At 58.7% G+C, this 16494-nt stretch overlaps 1 protein-coding gene across 1 annotated transcript in view; it reads left to right on the plus strand.

Annotated features, from left to right (window-relative positions):
• The window catches only part of NOL4L (nucleolar protein 4 like), a 61962-nt gene extending 53844 nt beyond the window's left edge, over window positions 1-8118 (plus strand). The window contains 7 exon segments of the mRNA XM_075721150.1: window positions 2638-2909; window positions 3648-3728; window positions 3730-3834; window positions 3914-4105; window positions 4193-4315; window positions 4585-4786; window positions 7919-8118. Coding sequence (XP_075577265.1) covers window positions 2638-2909; window positions 3648-3728; window positions 3730-3834; window positions 3914-4105; window positions 4193-4315; window positions 4585-4786; window positions 7919-8118 — 1175 coding nt within the window.
• The last annotated feature ends 8376 nt before the right edge of the window (window positions 8119-16494 follow it).

The following is a 16494-nucleotide window of genomic DNA, read 5'->3' on the forward strand; positions in this document are numbered from 1 at the left end:
AGCGCTGTTGCTGTGGCTGTGCCCGGGCTGACGGCGGGGCCTGGCGTGTGGCTCGTGCCTCCGCGCACGGGAATAATTCTCCTTAATCCTTCCGAGAGGCATCGCTGGATGAGGCTGGAGCCTCCCTCTGGGAGCCCCGTCTCGCCTGGCTCGGAGAGAGCGGAGCAGGGGGAGGGACGGCTGCCATCCCTCGGGCAGGGAGGCCTCCGCGCCCCCAGCCACCTGCCCGCTGCCGCACGGGGCCGCGGCCGAGCCAGCACTGCTCCTGCACCCGCGCCGAGGGCACCGAGTGCCGGCCGTGGGTCTGGCTGCGCGCCCCGGCGAGGCGTGCGCGAGGCAGAGGTGCAGCAGCCCAGCCGGGGCAGAGAGCCCCGAGGAGCACGCGCTGGTGCGGGAGCTGAGCCGGGCAAGGTGGAGAGCAAAACCCGCGGGGGCCGGAGTGCCCCATCCCTGGGACAGGAGGGCTGTGGGAGCAGGAGGTGGCCGTGCCCCTGGCATCCTGCGCCTCTGAGCTGGGCTGAGCCAGCAGCAAATGCCCCGCTGCCGTGGTCCTGGCTGCGGCCGCCCGCCGGAGCCCCACTGCTGCCAGAGACCGGAGCAGGTCCCGGGGGTGGCTCGGAATGTGCCCCAGGGTAGTGCTGGCTGCTGAGCTCCCCCGGAGCCCCGTGTTCCCCGGCACGCAGAGCCAGCGCTCGGCCTCGGCCGGGAGCAAGGGCTCCTGCCTGGAGCCAGCCCCGTGCTGCGGAGGGTGACGCCTGCCGCCGGCCCGGAGCACCCGGCACATAAACACCAGCCCGGGGATTAGGTCAGCTCTGGTCATTGCTCAGACAAATAAGTGGATCAGTGCAAGAGAAAGGAGGGGGAGGGAGCTCTGCTGAGCCAGGAGCTCAAGTGGGGACCTTTAATTTGGGGGCTCGCGGGGCCAGGAGCAGCCTTGGCACGGGCGTGAGACTGGGCAGCGAGCGCTGGCGCCCGTGGCGGGGCGGCTGGGGACACGCGGCGGCAGCCCCGGCTGGCCCCCACGGTCGGCTTGGATGCCCGAGTGTCCTCAAGTCTGTTTATTTTAAGGGATGCAAAGTCCTGGGCTGCTGCAGGGTCACAGGCGCGCTGGCCGAGCCTCTCATTAAAGTTTCCCGTGGGTGCCGGCGGGGGGAGAAGGAGGAGAATGGGTGGCAGCAGCTGGGCACCGGCCCGCCGGCCCGCGCCCGCGCACCTTTGGACCTGGCACCCATGCACCGGGAGCCATCGGCGTGGGCCGGAGCACCCCACAGCCCGACCCCATTGTCCTGCGGCGGCGCGGGCCAGGCGCGGGGACCGCCATCTGCTTGTCGCTGCCGGCAGCTTCTTTGTTCGCCGCCCGGTGCACGCTTGCTCAGGAAGCGGCTCCCCACGTGCTTCGCCCTTTCCCTCTCGCGGAGGCACCTAATGAAATAAAGGATTTACTGCAGCGAGGGGGAGGGAAGGGGAAATGGGCTGAGCAGTTTGAAAATGTCGTGCCTGGCCCCGGGGCTGGGCTCTTTGGCCGGGTGCAGGCAGGGCTGGGTGCAGGCAGGGCCGGGCTCTCTGCCACGGCCGGGCTGTTCTTCGGAGCAGTGCAAGGCGGGAGGCTGGCGTGGTGGGAGCCGTGCGCAGGCAGGGCGGCAGCGCCAGGACCTGGGGGTGTGAATGTAACCGAGACCGAGCAGGAGCCGGGCGTGCATGGCACCGCCGCGGTCGGGCCCCTGGGCCGTGGGCTCTGCCTGTTTGGGTGGTGGGGGAAAGGGGTGGCCACGCAGCTGCCGTGGGGATGGCTCTGGGGCGTGCGGAAAGAGGGAAGCAGGAGCGTCCACATAGGGTGTAGGGGGTCACTTGGGCTTTGAGCGGGATAGAAGGGACGTCCACGCAGCCCCTGCACCGCCCGGCAGCAGCGTGCCGAGGAGCCTTGCCGGGCAGCGTGCCTGCTGTGAGCAGAGCTCCTAATGCTGCTTCCAGGCGGCACAAACTCCGGGTTTTCCCGCCCAAGCGAGCCTGTCCCTCGTGTGTCGTCCCCATGCCCCAGCACTCCGTGGAGCAGCCACGTCCCCGAGCCACTGGCACTGGAGCTCGTCGCCTCCCGCCGCACCCAGCCCCAAACGGGGCCAGGAGGACTGCACCGGGAGGCGAGGGACCCGGCGGGGAGAGGCAATGCCCCTTTCTCCTCCCTGCAATGCAAACAGAAACCGAAAAGGACCAAATTCCAAAGTTCTTATTCAAGCCCAGGCGCCGTGGCCCCAGGTGGAGGCGTGGGGACTGTCACCTGCCAGAGGGACGGGTGGCCCAGGCACGGGGCACGGCAGTGTCCGGCGTGCTTTGAGGGACGAGGGAGCAGAGCCGTGCGATGGCCCTGCAGCCACGGGCACCAGTGTCCGTCCCTCCAGCTGCTGCATCCCAGGGCCCGAAGTGCGGCTGTGCTGGCCCGGCTCCCGGCAGCGCCTGCGGCAGCTCGCCCACCAAGTGACTCCAGAGCAGGCCAGGGGCTTTCAAAGCAGCGGCGCATCCACGCTGCCCGTGCCGGTGGTCCCACCGGTGGGTTTGGCACCGTGGGGCCAGAGCCGCTCGCCCGCCTCGGGGACGCGGTCCCAGGGCACCGCGGGGGTGACCACACGTTCTTCCTTGCAGATGACTCCTCGTCAGAGAGCTGCAGCGGGAATGGCTCCTCCACCCTGAACCCCTCCACCTCCAGCAGCACGCAGGGTGACAGCGCCTTCCCCGAAATGAACGGGAATGGCACCGTGGCCCCCATGGACTTCACCGCCTCCGCCGACGACCAGCCCATCAACCTCTGCGACAAGCTCGCGCCTGCCCACGTCACCCCTTCCTACCAGTCGGACAGCTGCAGCGCCGACGGGCTGCGCAGCAGGGTCAAGTACGCGGTGAAGACCACGGCAGAGGTATGGCCCAGGCTGCAGGGGCTGGGCGAGACGGGGCGACCGTGCGTCCCCGGCCGGAGCTGGTGCGGGGCATGGCACACTGGGAGCAACCGCACGTGAGGCGCCCGAGGCCAGGCGGGGATGCGGCTGCTTCCTCGCGCCAGGAAGGCGCAGGGGTGGCGGGGCTGGGAGCCTTTCCCTTGTAGGGAGGGAAGGACAGACGAGCACCGTGCTCGCCCACCACTGCTGCGGCAGAGCGGCTGTGCCTGGCTGCGCTCCGGCCTTGGGGCTGCTGCTGCTCAGCAGAAATCGGCCCAGGTGCCCAGCGAGCAGTTGGCAGAGGGAGGGATGGTTTGGGAGAGCCGGGGAGCATCCCCCATGCCCCGTGTGCCCCAGAGCCGGGGCTCTGCCGTGGGCTCGCCTCACCCCCGACCGGCTGTGCCGCTGCCACCGTGCAAGGAGGAGCCCGTTCCCGCTGGGTCCGGGCAGCGTTTCCCGCGGGGTCAGGCAGAGCCATGGCCCCCACCAGCCAGAGCCGCGCTGCCCGCGCTTTGGGCCACCGCCATGTCCCCCCTGCCCTGAGCAGGCAGGAGCTGGCACTCGGAGGAGCCCATCCGTGGGTTTGTCTCCCTGGGTTGCAGGGGGACAGCAGGACATGGGCCAGAAGAAGCGAGCTGAGGAGAAAAGGCTTTTTCCTTGTGACTGTGGGCAGGGGTGGGCAGGCGAGGGCTGCTCACAGTAACCCCCGTCTCCTCTCAGTCCCCTCCGTACAGCTCTGGCAGCTACGACTCCATCAAGACAGAGGTCAGCGGCTGCCCCGAGGACCTGACCGTCGGCAGGGGCCCCCACGGCCGATGAAGATGATGATGACCATGATGACCACGAAGACAACGATAAGATAAATGACTCGGAGGGGATGGACCCGGAGAGGCTAAAGGCCTTCAACGTAAGGAAGGTTCCACGGGGAGGGCGAGCCTGCCCGCCTCCCGTCTCGGTGTTCCCACCATCTGTCTTCTCCTTTGCAGATGTTCGTGCGCCTTTTCGTGGACGAGAACCTGGACCGGATGGTTCCCATCTCCAAGCAGCCCAAGGAGAAGATCCAGGCCATCATCGAATCCTGCAGCCGGCAGTTCCCCGAGTTCCAGGAGCGGGCGCGCAAGCGCATCCGCACCTACCTCAAGTCCTGCCGCCGCATGAAGAAGAACGGGATGGAGATGGTGAGTGGCCGCCCCGCTGCCCTGCCGCTTGCCACCGCTCCCGGGGCACCAGGTCCCTGAGCGCCTTCCCTGCTTGTGTCTCCGCAGACCAGGCCCACGCCGCCGCACCTGACCTCGGCCATGGCGGAGAACATCCTGGCCGCCGCCTGCGAGAGCGAAACGCGGAAAGCAGCCAAGAGGATGCGGCTGGAGATCTACCAGACCTCCCAGGTACGGTGCTCATGGTCGGAGGTGGGTGTGGGAAAAGCTTCTGAGCAATTTGGCAAAGCATTTTTAAAAGCTTTTCTAAAAGTCGGAGGGCTGCAGAGCAGGGCCCCGTGGTGCATCCCGAGACGCAGGCCAGCGGGACCCGGGCGTGCTGGTTTGGGCTGGCCACGCTGCAGCCACGGGAGAGCAGGCGTCCCCACGCCGTCCCTCCCACCACCGCAGAGCACAGCCGGGCTGCTCGCACGAGTAAGTCTGTGTTTCCCCCCGTGCAGGACGAACCGATCGCTCTAGACAAGCAACACTCCAGAGACTCCACAGCCATCACCCACTCCTCCTATTCACTGCCAGCTTCATCTTACTCCCAAGATCCGGTCTACATCAACGGAAGCCTGAACTACAGCTACCGTGGCTACGGGTCCCTGGGGGGCAGCCTGCAGCCACCCGCCTCCCTCCAGACGGGCAACCACAGTAACGGTAAGCGGCCGCACGCTGCACCAGGGCCCGCGGCAGCACAGGGAGCCCACCCGGCCATGGCCCACGGGGCCATCACCTCTGCCCCATGCCCGGGCAGCGAGCTGCGGGCTCCCTGGCATCCTGCGCCGTGCGGCTGAGCTGGTCGCTGGGGGCGAGGCGGGGGCTGCTCACGCCAAGCCCGGTCATGGCAGTGCGTCTCCCGCTCCCAACAGAGGCCTCTGCTCAGCTTGCCTCATCGGCAGGTGGTTAATTGTTGAACTGAACTTGGAAGGATGGTCTAGGTGGCACTGGTGGAGGGAAGGAGTGTCACTTAAAAAAAAAGAGAATCTGTACCAGCTGTTAATTATTAACAGGAGCGGGCGCCTATCGCTGCGCTGATCTCGTTGCTGGTATGAGCCGTTCCTTTCCCAGGCTGCGTCAGCTGCTCTCGGAGACGGGGACGGGGATGGGGACGGGGATGGGGACAGGGCTGGTGAAGTTCGGGGGCTCTGCAGCAGCGCCCGAGGCGCAGCCAGCTCCTGCCGCAGGTCGGGAGGGTGGCGAGGGGCTGGGGGCCGCGTGGGAAAAGCGGCCGGGGGGACAGGGCTGAGGCTGCGGGGCGGGAAGGCGGAAGGAGAGCGCAGACAAGGCTTGAGGGGTCGGCTGAGTTAGGAGCAAGTGAACAGAGCGGAGCAGCCCGGGGCCGAGGAGGGCACTTGGGGAGGTGCTGTGCTACCTGGTGATGCCCTGGCACCTGGGCAAAAGAGGTGTGGGATGGGGCGAAGGCTCCCTCCCTCTGGCTTTGCCCTCCCGGCAGCGGCTGCAGGAGGGGCTGGAGCCCGTGCTGGTCCTCGTCCGGTCCTTCGGCAATCTCCGGGCTGCCTTCGCTTGCCCCGGTGCGCTCTGGGCTCCTGCCCTGCCCCTGCCTGCCCCAACAGGAGTGAGGATTTGGAAGGATGTGATTTCCGGAGCCCTGAGAGATGCCTGTCTGGGATTAACTCTTATCATCCCTTCCTAATGCTTCTTAACCCTGAATAAAGATCCCGCCCCAGCCTCCAGCTGCTGAGACCTAATCCTTGCAGCCAGGGCAGAGGCAGCTGTGGTTCCTCCCCAGAGCAGCACAGGCACCCCTGGCCCCCCGCGCTGCCCGGCACCCTCCTCTCGCCCGGCGCAGCCGCCAGCGCCGGCTCCTCGGCAAGGGGCAGGGAACTTGCGGAACCATCTCAGAGCAGCCCCGGCGAGCGCGGGCCCCAGGAGGAGCGGATGGGCCCTGGGTGTAGCGCACAGCAGCAGCTCACAGCAGCAACTTGCTTCTTTCTAATGGATTTTTTTTTTTTAAACCTCTGCTTGGCAATTATTTTTTTCCCCTTTGCCCGAGCTCTTTGCCAGTCCTTCAGATGTAAAAGCGTGCTGCTGTAGCGCTGGGAAGGAGTGCTGCAAGGAGCTGCACCTTCTCCTCCCTCCGTGAGCAGAAAGTCTGCAGGGGTTTGCTGCCCAGAAGCGTCTTCTCCCTCCATCCCCCACCAAGGCGATCCTTGCTCAAACCCGCATCCCCACTCCCAGCTCCTTCCCCCTTGGTGAGCCGGGAAATGGGCTCCGTTTACTGCTGCCTTTTCTGTCCAGTGAAATTGCTTTCGCATGAGAGCCTCCTCCTCCTCCTCCCCTTCGCAGCGCCGATGAGCCTGGCGTGGAAGTCCTCTGCTGGTGCCACTCCTCCTGCAGCATTTGCTGCTCCAGCTTCGCTTTCCGTGGGTGTTTTCCTTCGCGCCCCGGGGCGACGCGCTCCCCTCCCTGCCGCAGGTCACCAGTGGGACCCACCGGCTCTCGGGGGGCTGCCGAGCTCTCCTGTCCCGGTTTGCAAGCCGCTGCAGCACCCGGGCCCTGCTCCATCTTCCTGCGTGTCCCACCGCTGCGTCAGGCCCCCCAGCAGGAGCTCAGCCCTCCTGAAGCCTTTCTCCAGCATCAGCCCCTGCTCCATCAGCCCGTAACGCTCCAGCCCACAGCCAGGGATTAATTAGTTCAGCGGCCTCTCTTTCTCCTTACCCCCGAGCTCCAGCCTCGCCTGCCTCCTCTCCCTACCTCGTATCGCATCTCTAGTACGCATCTTTCCTCTTCTCGCCATTTCTGATCGATTGTGGGGTTCTTGCACCTTGTTTGGCTCCCCTTAGTCCAACATGAAGCTAAATCCCGTTTTTTTTTCCCCTGCCTTTACCTGGCTGTGTCGCTCCCCAAGCTGTGTAGCAGCTTTCCTGCCAAAGCCTTCCACGCGCAGCCGCCCGAACCGGGCTGCACACGCGTGCGCGTGGTTGGGCACAGGTGTCTGCTGACAGTGCTCCCTGCGTCTTGGAGAACTCGAGAATTTTGTGACTTTTTGCAGGTTTAAGATCTGTAGCGACACAGGGGGGTTGTGAGCTGGGGCGGCCGTGTGTCCTGTTCTGCAAAGGACGGACACGTGTACGTGGTCGGAAGCCAATCGCGTGCGACAGGTGGAGCAGAGACCGACTTAGGAGAAAAAAATTATCCTTGCCCATCAGGCAGATCATAAATTTTGCAGGACTTAATTTCATTTACAGATTAAGCCACAGAAATGCGCAGCCAATGGTCTAGTAAGACGACCATTTAGCCCCCCCCCCAAAACGTTCTACCTGAAGCTGGGCACGTAATGGCGTTGCTGGCCGGGGCGGCGTGCGAGAGCCCGGGCAGGGCAGGTGGGCACAGACACCGTGTGGTTACCCAGCACTAAACCAGGGAAATGCGCCGTGCGGGATGTTACTCGCCGTACGCAGAGTCAAAACCAGACCATGGACGCTGATCGTGACGGGCAGGTACCCTCGGGCGCAGGTTTGGCGCGGCCGCAGACCCTCCCTTCGCTGAGCGGATGGGACAGGCTGCAGGACAGGATTTTTGTCGCGTTGACTCTGAAGTCTCTTTCCTTGTTGCGGCTGTTGTAGAGGCAGCGATTTGCCTGTGCTGGCTGCCGGCGTGGGCTGCTGCAGGAGATGGGGCTTTTCACGTCGTCCGGGGCGCTTCGCAGGGACCTTCCTGCGGTGCAGAGGTCCAGGAGCAGCAGCTCCCGCCGCGGAGCTCGTCGCGGCGGGATGGACACGGGCAAGGCTGCTCTGGCTGAGCTTCCCTCTCGCTTTCCCTTGGCAGGTCCAACCGATCTCAGCATGAAAGGTGGGGCCTCCAGCACAGCCCCCTCCAACAGCACCAGCAGGGGAATGCAGGCTGCCCAGCTCAGCCCCACGGAGATCAGCGCAGTGCGGCAGCTGATCGCCGGCTACCGAGAGTCGGCGGCGTTTCTGCTTCGATCTGCAGACGAACTGGAAAACCTCATTTTACAGCAGAACTGACTCCCTGTGTCTGCATCGCTCCTCTGTCGAGAAGACAATTTATACCTGCTAGAAAGAGGCTCCCAGCGGCGTCCTGCTCAGGACCACCATCGTCCTCCCGTGAAGCGGCGGGTACATGTAGTTTTAGAAGGTGGAATCCAAAAGACCCGTTTTCTTTTACACTCCAAGCACCCGGGACTTCAGGCACAAGGACACGTTTTTGAACCGTACCAACACCTGTGCGTCCAGCTGATCAGAAGCCAAACCTGCGGCTTGGAAGGATGTGGGACTTTCAAGGGCAGAAGGGAGCCTGGGGAGGTTTGGGGCTGCAGATGTATTTAGAATAACCTTTGTGGACCCAAATGTTAGATTCCCGTCCCCAGATAATTTCCAAGTCTTAGGTGAGCCGAATCACATATTTATTGAGAAATGGACCCTCCTCTCCCCTTAGTAATTTATTTTTCTGAAAATGGATTCTTTTGAGTTTGTACAGATTGCCAGTTTTTTGTCTGTCTGATCAGAAGGAATTTATTCCTGTGAAATAACACATTCCATATCACTACACTACTAATTTCCAGGCAGCTCTGCCTGTTTCTCTGGGGAGCCCTTGTCCCACCGCGAGCAAGTTTGCCATCCAGCCCTAGACTTCGAGGCTGCTCAGCCTCCAGTAAGCGTAGGTGGCAGCTGACCAACGGAGCAAGCAAGCGTCCTCTCTAGACCTTCGTTCTAAGTGGTCCCGTAGCAGCAGTGGGGTCTAAAATCTCCCGCAGAGACTCGACAAACTCAACAGACCTCCGGCTAGAAGGACGTCTCGCACTCACTTAAGTCATTGCAGATAACAGAAGTAAGGAAGGAAATACCTGAGAAACACTGTCTTGCGGTCACCATCCGTACTCTACCTCACACTCCATTGTGGGCTTCTTCCAGGACTGGCCGAGCCGGTCCTGGGGGACGGTGAGTGTCGCAGACGCGTGGATCGCGCCGAGGAGGCTGGGTTGGCAGATCCGACGGATCCGCCGGGGTCCTGCTGCTGGGCGGCAGCTCGCCCGCCCCCCGCCGTGCCCGGCTGTTTGCTCCAGTCCCTGCGAAAGCGGCCCTGGGGTAGCAGCAGGAGAACGACCCCGTGAGGAGCGCGGGGGGTGACGAAGGCCAGTGCCGGCGCTCTGCCCGCAGAGCGAGGCCGGCGCGGCGAGCCGCTCGCTCCTCTGCCAAAGACGGAGCCGGGCAACGTTCAACAGCAGAACTGACAAAGTCCTCTCCGGGGCCCAGGGTCCTCCCCGCTCCCTTCTCACAGTCCTGGAACAAGCCCACAGTTCCCAAAGTGTGGAAAAACCATAGCCCGCTGACCATTCTGCCCTGTTACCACCCCCCCCCAATAATGCACTTCGTTTTGCTCAGTGCAATACCTACTACCAGTGCTGCTAAACCCAGGGGCTTCGCTCAGGCACGGAGATGCCGAGCTGGGCCAAGCAATGCAACGTGCTCCGGAGCCACGCAGAGCAGCAGAGACGGCTGCCGGGGACCCCAGCTCCTCCTCACGCCCCTTCAGCTCCCCCCGCCCGGGCAGGAGCCCTCGCCGCAGGGTAGGAATTCGATAAGCGTAAAGCCCTATATGCTCGGTTTAAAGGTAGATGCTTTCTTTGGAGCCAGCTTTTTTCTTCTTTTTCGGCCCCTCTGACCCACGGACGGGGGCTGCTGCTCCGTGGGGGGCTTGAGTTTGGTGGCGGCGGCTGGTCCCAGCCAGGAGCAGACCTGGGCAGTTTACTCAGTAGCCTTTAGACGCGATTATATTCCCCACACACTGGAAGAGAAGCAAAACCTCTCCCCTCCTCGTAGTCTCAGTACGGGAAAAGCCACCGGCTCCCGAGGCCAGGCTTGCCTGGCCCGGCAGCAGAAGGGATTAACCATTGCGTCGACTGTTTTCCCCAAACCGTAAACTTTCCATAGTGGTTGGAGAAAAGGGACCTAGCTCCTGGCCGTCGAGCGTAGGCAGGGCGTCCGTGCAGAGGTGCGGCGGTGGCTTGTTAGACCGGGCCGATGCTGGAAGCGGGAGCATCGCGGCCGTCCCGAGGCGCCTGAGCCCAGCGCCCCGTCCCCTCCCTGCCCGCTGCAGCGCGGGGCTGGGGCCCGGGACAGCGGCCCCCCCAGCCAGGGTCCAGACTCACGCTTTCCCCAGCACTTCACAAGCCTGCTCGGTTTGTCCACTGCATCCTCCCATACTTGGAATTTATGTAAATATTTATTTTTGTGTGAATACCATGAAGTAACAAACCTTTGACAAAAATATGTAACCGCAGCCATTTGTGAAAGTCGTAACGTTAAGGAAGGAGAGGCAGAGACAATCGCTGTCCCGGAATTCTCGCTCTGCGCTATCCCACCCGCGTCGGTGCCTCCCTCCCCGTCAGAGGCCGTCGAGAACATTTAGCCATACCTTTGCCAGCCAGTTTACCGAAAAAGACGTTCCCCAGGGGCTTATGGACAGATCACCATCAGCTGCAGTTTGTTTCAAGTTTTATTTATACAAGTTTTAGCTGTCGTTACCAGATCCCCTTTGACCTTCTCTTAGCATGTATTGAAGTTTAGTGGCTCTTACACTTTGTCAAACTGCTGTAGAAGACCGCCGAGGCTCACGGTTGCGCGGGAAGGCGGCAGCCCACCCTGCCCTAACAACTGATGGGCGTAACTTGCAGCTGCATGGTACAGACTCAGCTTTCCAAAGCCCCGCTGACAGCCACATCTGCGACAAGTTATGAAACAAGTGGGATTGACTACGAATTTCTGTCAGGGATCTTTTGCTTTTCTTTTTTTCTTTTTTTTTTTCTTTTTTTTTTGGGGGGGAGGGCGGGGAGGGGGTGAGCCGCAGCTTTATACTTTCTTTGGAGCGAGCTCCGCAGACATCTCAGTGCTCTTCAGCTGATCCATGCTCAGTTGCGGCTCTTCTGCGCTCCAGGACTGTTTCACAGCCACATTCCTGCGCTCTCACGAGGCAGGACGGGGTCAGGAATCGCTAGTCCGGGTTCTCAACGAGAAGGAATGAGCAGGAGCAGAATACACCGGCTCTCCAGCTATTCTGAGAGGTGGAAGGAGAATGCTGGGTTAGCAAATGGTCTGGATGTTCTTGGTTTTGTTTAAGAAAAGCTAATCACTGGTCGAGAAAATAGATATTTTTTTTTTTAATTTAATTTAATTTTATTTTAAACACAACCATCCTGTCCTGGATGTGCGGTTCCCATGATGGTGTTTCTACATGGGAGAGCGTTCCCGGGCATGCGAGCAGATGTAACTTGTACCTCCCCGATCCAAAGGGCCGCTTCCCTCCCACGAGCGGCCGTCGGATTTAGTACCAGTTCATGAAAAAAAAAAAATGCTGCTTTGAACTCAGAGGGTTAATATACTTTTGATTTGTAATTTTTTGTAAAACTTTTTACAAGGTAGCATAGTATTTCACCAGAATACCAACTACAATCCGTCCATAGTCTGATTTTTATATAATTTAGTGGTGCTTTAGAAACTTTTGTTTGGTTGTTTCGGAGCTGTACAGCTCAGTTCTTCGCCTGTATCTACCTAAGACCAATGTGAACCTTTGTATTTTTGCTCCTAATTTTGGACTCAGTGAAAGTGTACTGTTTACATGTACAGAACTCCCGGCCCCTGTGTGTTCTGCAAGACCTGCTGTTGAAGAGGAAGATGCACCTCACCCAGTTCGTCTGCTTAACCAAGCCACAGCTTCACTCACTGACACTCGCACCTGCCCTAAGGAAGACCCCACAAAATTGAAACGCCCTGTAAGCAATTTTGGGTTTTGCACAAGCTGTTGTATTTTTTTTTTTCTTTTCCCAGTAGTCGATTTACGGCTTGGCTGCAGTTCGGATCGCGAGCTGATCCGGAGCTCAGTTACCCGAAGCGCCAGAACTCGGCCGGGCAGCGTCGCCCAGCGCTGCTGCCTCACCGTCCCCCTCCCCACGGCCGGGGCGGGGGGCGACAGCCGCCGAGCTCAGCGTAGGGTTCAGACAACGCAGAAGAGCACGCGAGCCGAGGGGGCTTGCAAGGAAGCAGGGAGGAAACACTCATCAGCGTAATTGGAAACATACTTTAATGAAGCTGGTGAAATCGCCCGAGCTGGCCGCTGATTTCAGATCGGAAGGGTGGGAGCGCGTTCCCTCGGGAGGCGGGGGGCTCCGAAACGAAGCAGAAGACGGCTCTTTGGAAAGCCGGTGCTTTCCTGAGGGCTCAGCTAGAAAGCAAATGGCACTTAATCCAGCTTTTAAGGTGACACTTTATTGCTTAATCAATTGATTCATTTTGAAATGATATTTTTGCAGATAGGCACCTATGCAACTTAATGTGGCTCTTAAGCAGATGAGCACTTCCTCCTCAACGAGCTTGATAAGAGTTATTTGTGTTATATACTGTGGATTTTTCCAGTAAATGTGGCTTAATATTTTAATTCTTAGAATGTGTGTCTATTATATATGTGATGCAACTTAATTCTGTTCTGTTTGTGGAATGATTAGCACAGGCCAACTCCCTGTTCCCCTCACTTAACAAAGACCAATGAGCTGTTAATCAAGCTGTTATCTCCATGGTATTACTTGCTAAATGCACTGATTTCATAAGTATGTGGAATCCTTTTTTTTTTTTTTTTTTTCTTTTGAATCTGTATATCATATATAAGACTGAATCTACTTAATAAACACTGTATAACAAAAAGGGCTTTCTCCTCCACTGTCGAGCACCGCTGGGTGCTGCTGGCACCGGGCGCTCCCCAGCCGCTGCCCCTCGCCCCGTCGCCAGCCCGCGTTCGCTCCCCAGCCCCAGCCTGCGCGCTGTGCGAGAGCTCGGTGCGGGATCTAAATTGAGGTGTTAAAAAAAAAAAGAAAAAAAGGAAAAAAAAAATCTTTCAATAATTTTGACGTAAGCTGTGCTTTCCATTCCTTAACAGACAGCCGCGGGTACCATAGAGAGCAGCGTTAGCGCTCACAAGTGGGGCTAGTCACAAATTTTATGCTTAACTTATATTTTGACAAAATTAATTTTGTGAAGTGTCTGTTTTTTGTGGAAAAAAAAAAAAAAATGGAGTTTTCATTGAAGTTTGTGGAAAGTTCTCCCTCTCCTCATGGAAAATATTGGTTTTTCGTTATCAGCTTTATTCACTAAGTATAATAAATCTTTGCATCCATAAAACATTTATCTCAAAGCACTGTGTAGATAAAAACCTCCTGCGTTGCGTCAGTGGCTGGCTGACAGGCAGGAGGGCCCAGGAAGGACGAGTCCGATCAGGTCACAGCTTTGGTGGAAACGTCGCGTTTCGATTCGCATCCCGGTGCCTGCGACGCGGCGCGGGCAGGGCAGGACCTTCCCCGCGTTCGCTGCTGCCCCCCGCGAGCGCCGGCCAAAGGGACCCACCCGCGCATCTGCGCACGACAGCCACGTCCCAGCCCGGTAATTCGGTTCCAGCATAATTAGTTATTGCTCACCCAGAGCTAACGCGAGGGGTTCGTAGTACACCCGGGTAAAGCGTCTCCCCCGTGTCCGTGACGCGGTCAGGTTTGGTAACATTAAGCCCCTGGATAATCCTTGCTCCCAAATTTCCAGTGGAGCAAAGGAGACAGCTGCGAGCCGTGGGGATTAGCAGCGCCTGGTCGCGCCGGTGCGCAAACCAGCGTTCGGTACCTTTGGCAATACCTGCCCTTGCTCCCGCGGTCGCAGGTGTCTTGGCCGACCTGGGAAGGCCCCGCTGTCCGCAGCCGGCTCCGCCGCGGAGCCAGGACGCTCCCGAGCACCGCAGAGCCGGATCCAGACAGCAGAGGGTCTGTGAGAGAGAAAAACCTATTATTTATCTGAGAAATATCGTGGAGGAAAAAAAAAAAACCAAAAAACAACATAATTTATATTTGCTCTTTTGACATGCTGACATTAATAGAGGTTTACTCTTGAACCCTCCAAGCTCCCCTATTCTAGAGATAAGTAATCCTGACCTCATCATCCACCACGCCAATAAAACAGCAAACTTAGTGTCAACTGTTCAGCGGTTTTAGAGCTTACCTAAGTAACAACTCTACTTACTTTCTGCATTACTTATTTTCAGCTTATTTAGATTATCTGGCTATCTTTAACCACAGCTGTGCTTGCAGACAGTCTGCCAGAGCCAGGAGGACATCAATGAACGACCAGAAACCACAAAAGCCTTTTTTTCTCCCCAAAAACCTGGTGCCTGACCAGCCACGGCTCCTGTGCTAGCGCAGAGCTACGGCTCGCGGCTCGTGCCAGAGCACGCCGTCCCGGGCCGGCGGGTTTCTGATGGGCCGGTTCCCGCTGCCGAAAGGCTGCAGCAGGACCGGGGAGCGCCCGCAGCTAAATCCGGACACCCGACGGGAGCGATGCAGCGCTCTAAGCCACAAACCTCCCGTGCTTGGGACCAAGCTCCCCTTTGTGCTCCGCGGCAGCGATGCTCAGCTTTGCCCCCTCTTCCTTCTCACCAGGATTTGTACGGCGAGCAGAACGAAGCAGCGAGGCTTCACTGCCGCCGCACGCCCGCCCACCGGCATTGGCGGCGTGGAGGAACCGGGAGAACGGGGCAGCATCGCCGCTGTTCTGCAGCACTGCAGACCATAAAGAAGTTAGACAGTCTATCACCGTACGGCTCTAAACGCTCCCACAGCCCTGCTGCCCCGTTTATGAGATGACCGTCTGCCCTGTGGGAGATGCACGCAATGAGACCAGAACTGAGCCACGTAACGCGGTAATTCACGCTGGTCTTTGCTTATACCTAGAAAAGAGAGAGAAAGGACGTATCAAGAGACTCAAGCTTACAGGTACTTTCAATAGCGGTGTAATTGGTACCACACTGTCACTCTAGAAAACATTTTCAGCTCCATTTATCCAACGATCGAGTAAGACGGAACGTAGCAGCAGCAGCACGATCCGCCTGGTGACGCTTGGGCCGCTCTGGGTGCTGCTGCCCACCGGCATCTCCCTCCCCCCATTGCTGCGGGGGGGCTCCCGCAGCCGCAGCCTTGGCTCCCGCAGCGGCCCACGGCCACGCCGCTGCTTTTGGAGCTCTCGGGGTAGCTATTTCCCAAGAGTCTGCGGTAGGTGCGCCGTCTTCAGTGATCTGCGCCGAAAAAACGATTTAATGAAGCTGAGACAGCAGTGCAGGCCTCCCCCCCCACCTTTTAATTATCTGAGCAGAGCTCTGGAACGCTCCCAGTTAAAAAAAGAGGAAAGGAAAAGCAATATTGCCTTAGAGAGCAGAGAGGATGACTTCAGAAAAAGAGGATTGAAACCACAGAGGCAGGTTTTAGAGTGTTTATTTTTCCAATACCACAAGGGACATACATGAGCAGGCCCCCCCGGAGGGCTCTGCAAACCAGACTGGTTCACTCTGTACGCTACAGTGGCCCCAGCGGAGGCAGAGCCGGACCCCCAGCTCCGCTCCTATCTTTGGTAAGGTTTCACACCTCCGCTCCGCCTTCCCCCAGCCCGCAGCTCCCTCCGTCCCGGGGCGCAGGCGCGTGCCCGCGCGCGTTGGTCTCTCTCGTTCCCACAACAGGAGGCTGCCGGACGCGTTAAGGATAAACCATTTCAGAGACTAAACTTGTTGCATCCCTCAGGCTTGCATCTCAAACAGGGACTTGTACAGTTTAAAAAAAAAAAAAAAAAAGTGCATGGTCAAGGGAGGTGGGATAGAGCTGGAAAAGGGACAAGAATTAAAAATAAAAATAAACCCCCTACGTTTCTTGCTACGTCTGCTTAAATAAAGCAGCCTGTTTCTCTCCCCGCTGAAGCAATTCACACTGGATTAGTAATTGCTCCAAAGAGGAGGAAAGTCACGTTTTTGCTCTCGCTCCATGGATGCACAAGGCCGTTCGCCTTCTCGCAACACAGCCATAGCCACGCTCTGGGAGATCAGTCACAGCAACAACCGGCGAGCAGAGCGAGCGGCGAAGTACGGTCGACTGCGCCAACGCCCTCGGGTCGTGCTCGAGTCCGCGCGTCGCCGCCGTCCACCTGCACGACGCAGCACGGACAGCGGGGCAGGGAGGGGGGCTGTCAGAACCCAGAGACACCTCGGTGTGTTGAGCCTCACGTTAGGCAAGACAGAATACAGTGGCTCTGACTACAGATGCAGATTAATAACTAACACCACTTTAATGCAATACTGCTGTAGAGCCTGAAAATCCAAGGGGAAAAAAAAAAAAAAAAAAGAACCCTTTATGTTCTATGTACATTACATCCATTTACAGAGTTGGCCAGTACTGTGTACAACATATAAATACATGATCAAACAGATGCATAGAGGATACTTACAGGAGCCAAATAATTCACTTTATACATCCAAGAATGAAAATATAAAAAAAAAAAAAAGGAAAAAACACTGCTTTAAACGTTAGATGA

Source organism: Pelecanus crispus, chromosome 14, assembly GCF_030463565.1.
Source record: "Pelecanus crispus isolate bPelCri1 chromosome 14, bPelCri1.pri, whole genome shotgun sequence".
Taxonomy (NCBI): Eukaryota; Metazoa; Chordata; class Aves; order Pelecaniformes; family Pelecanidae; genus Pelecanus; species Pelecanus crispus.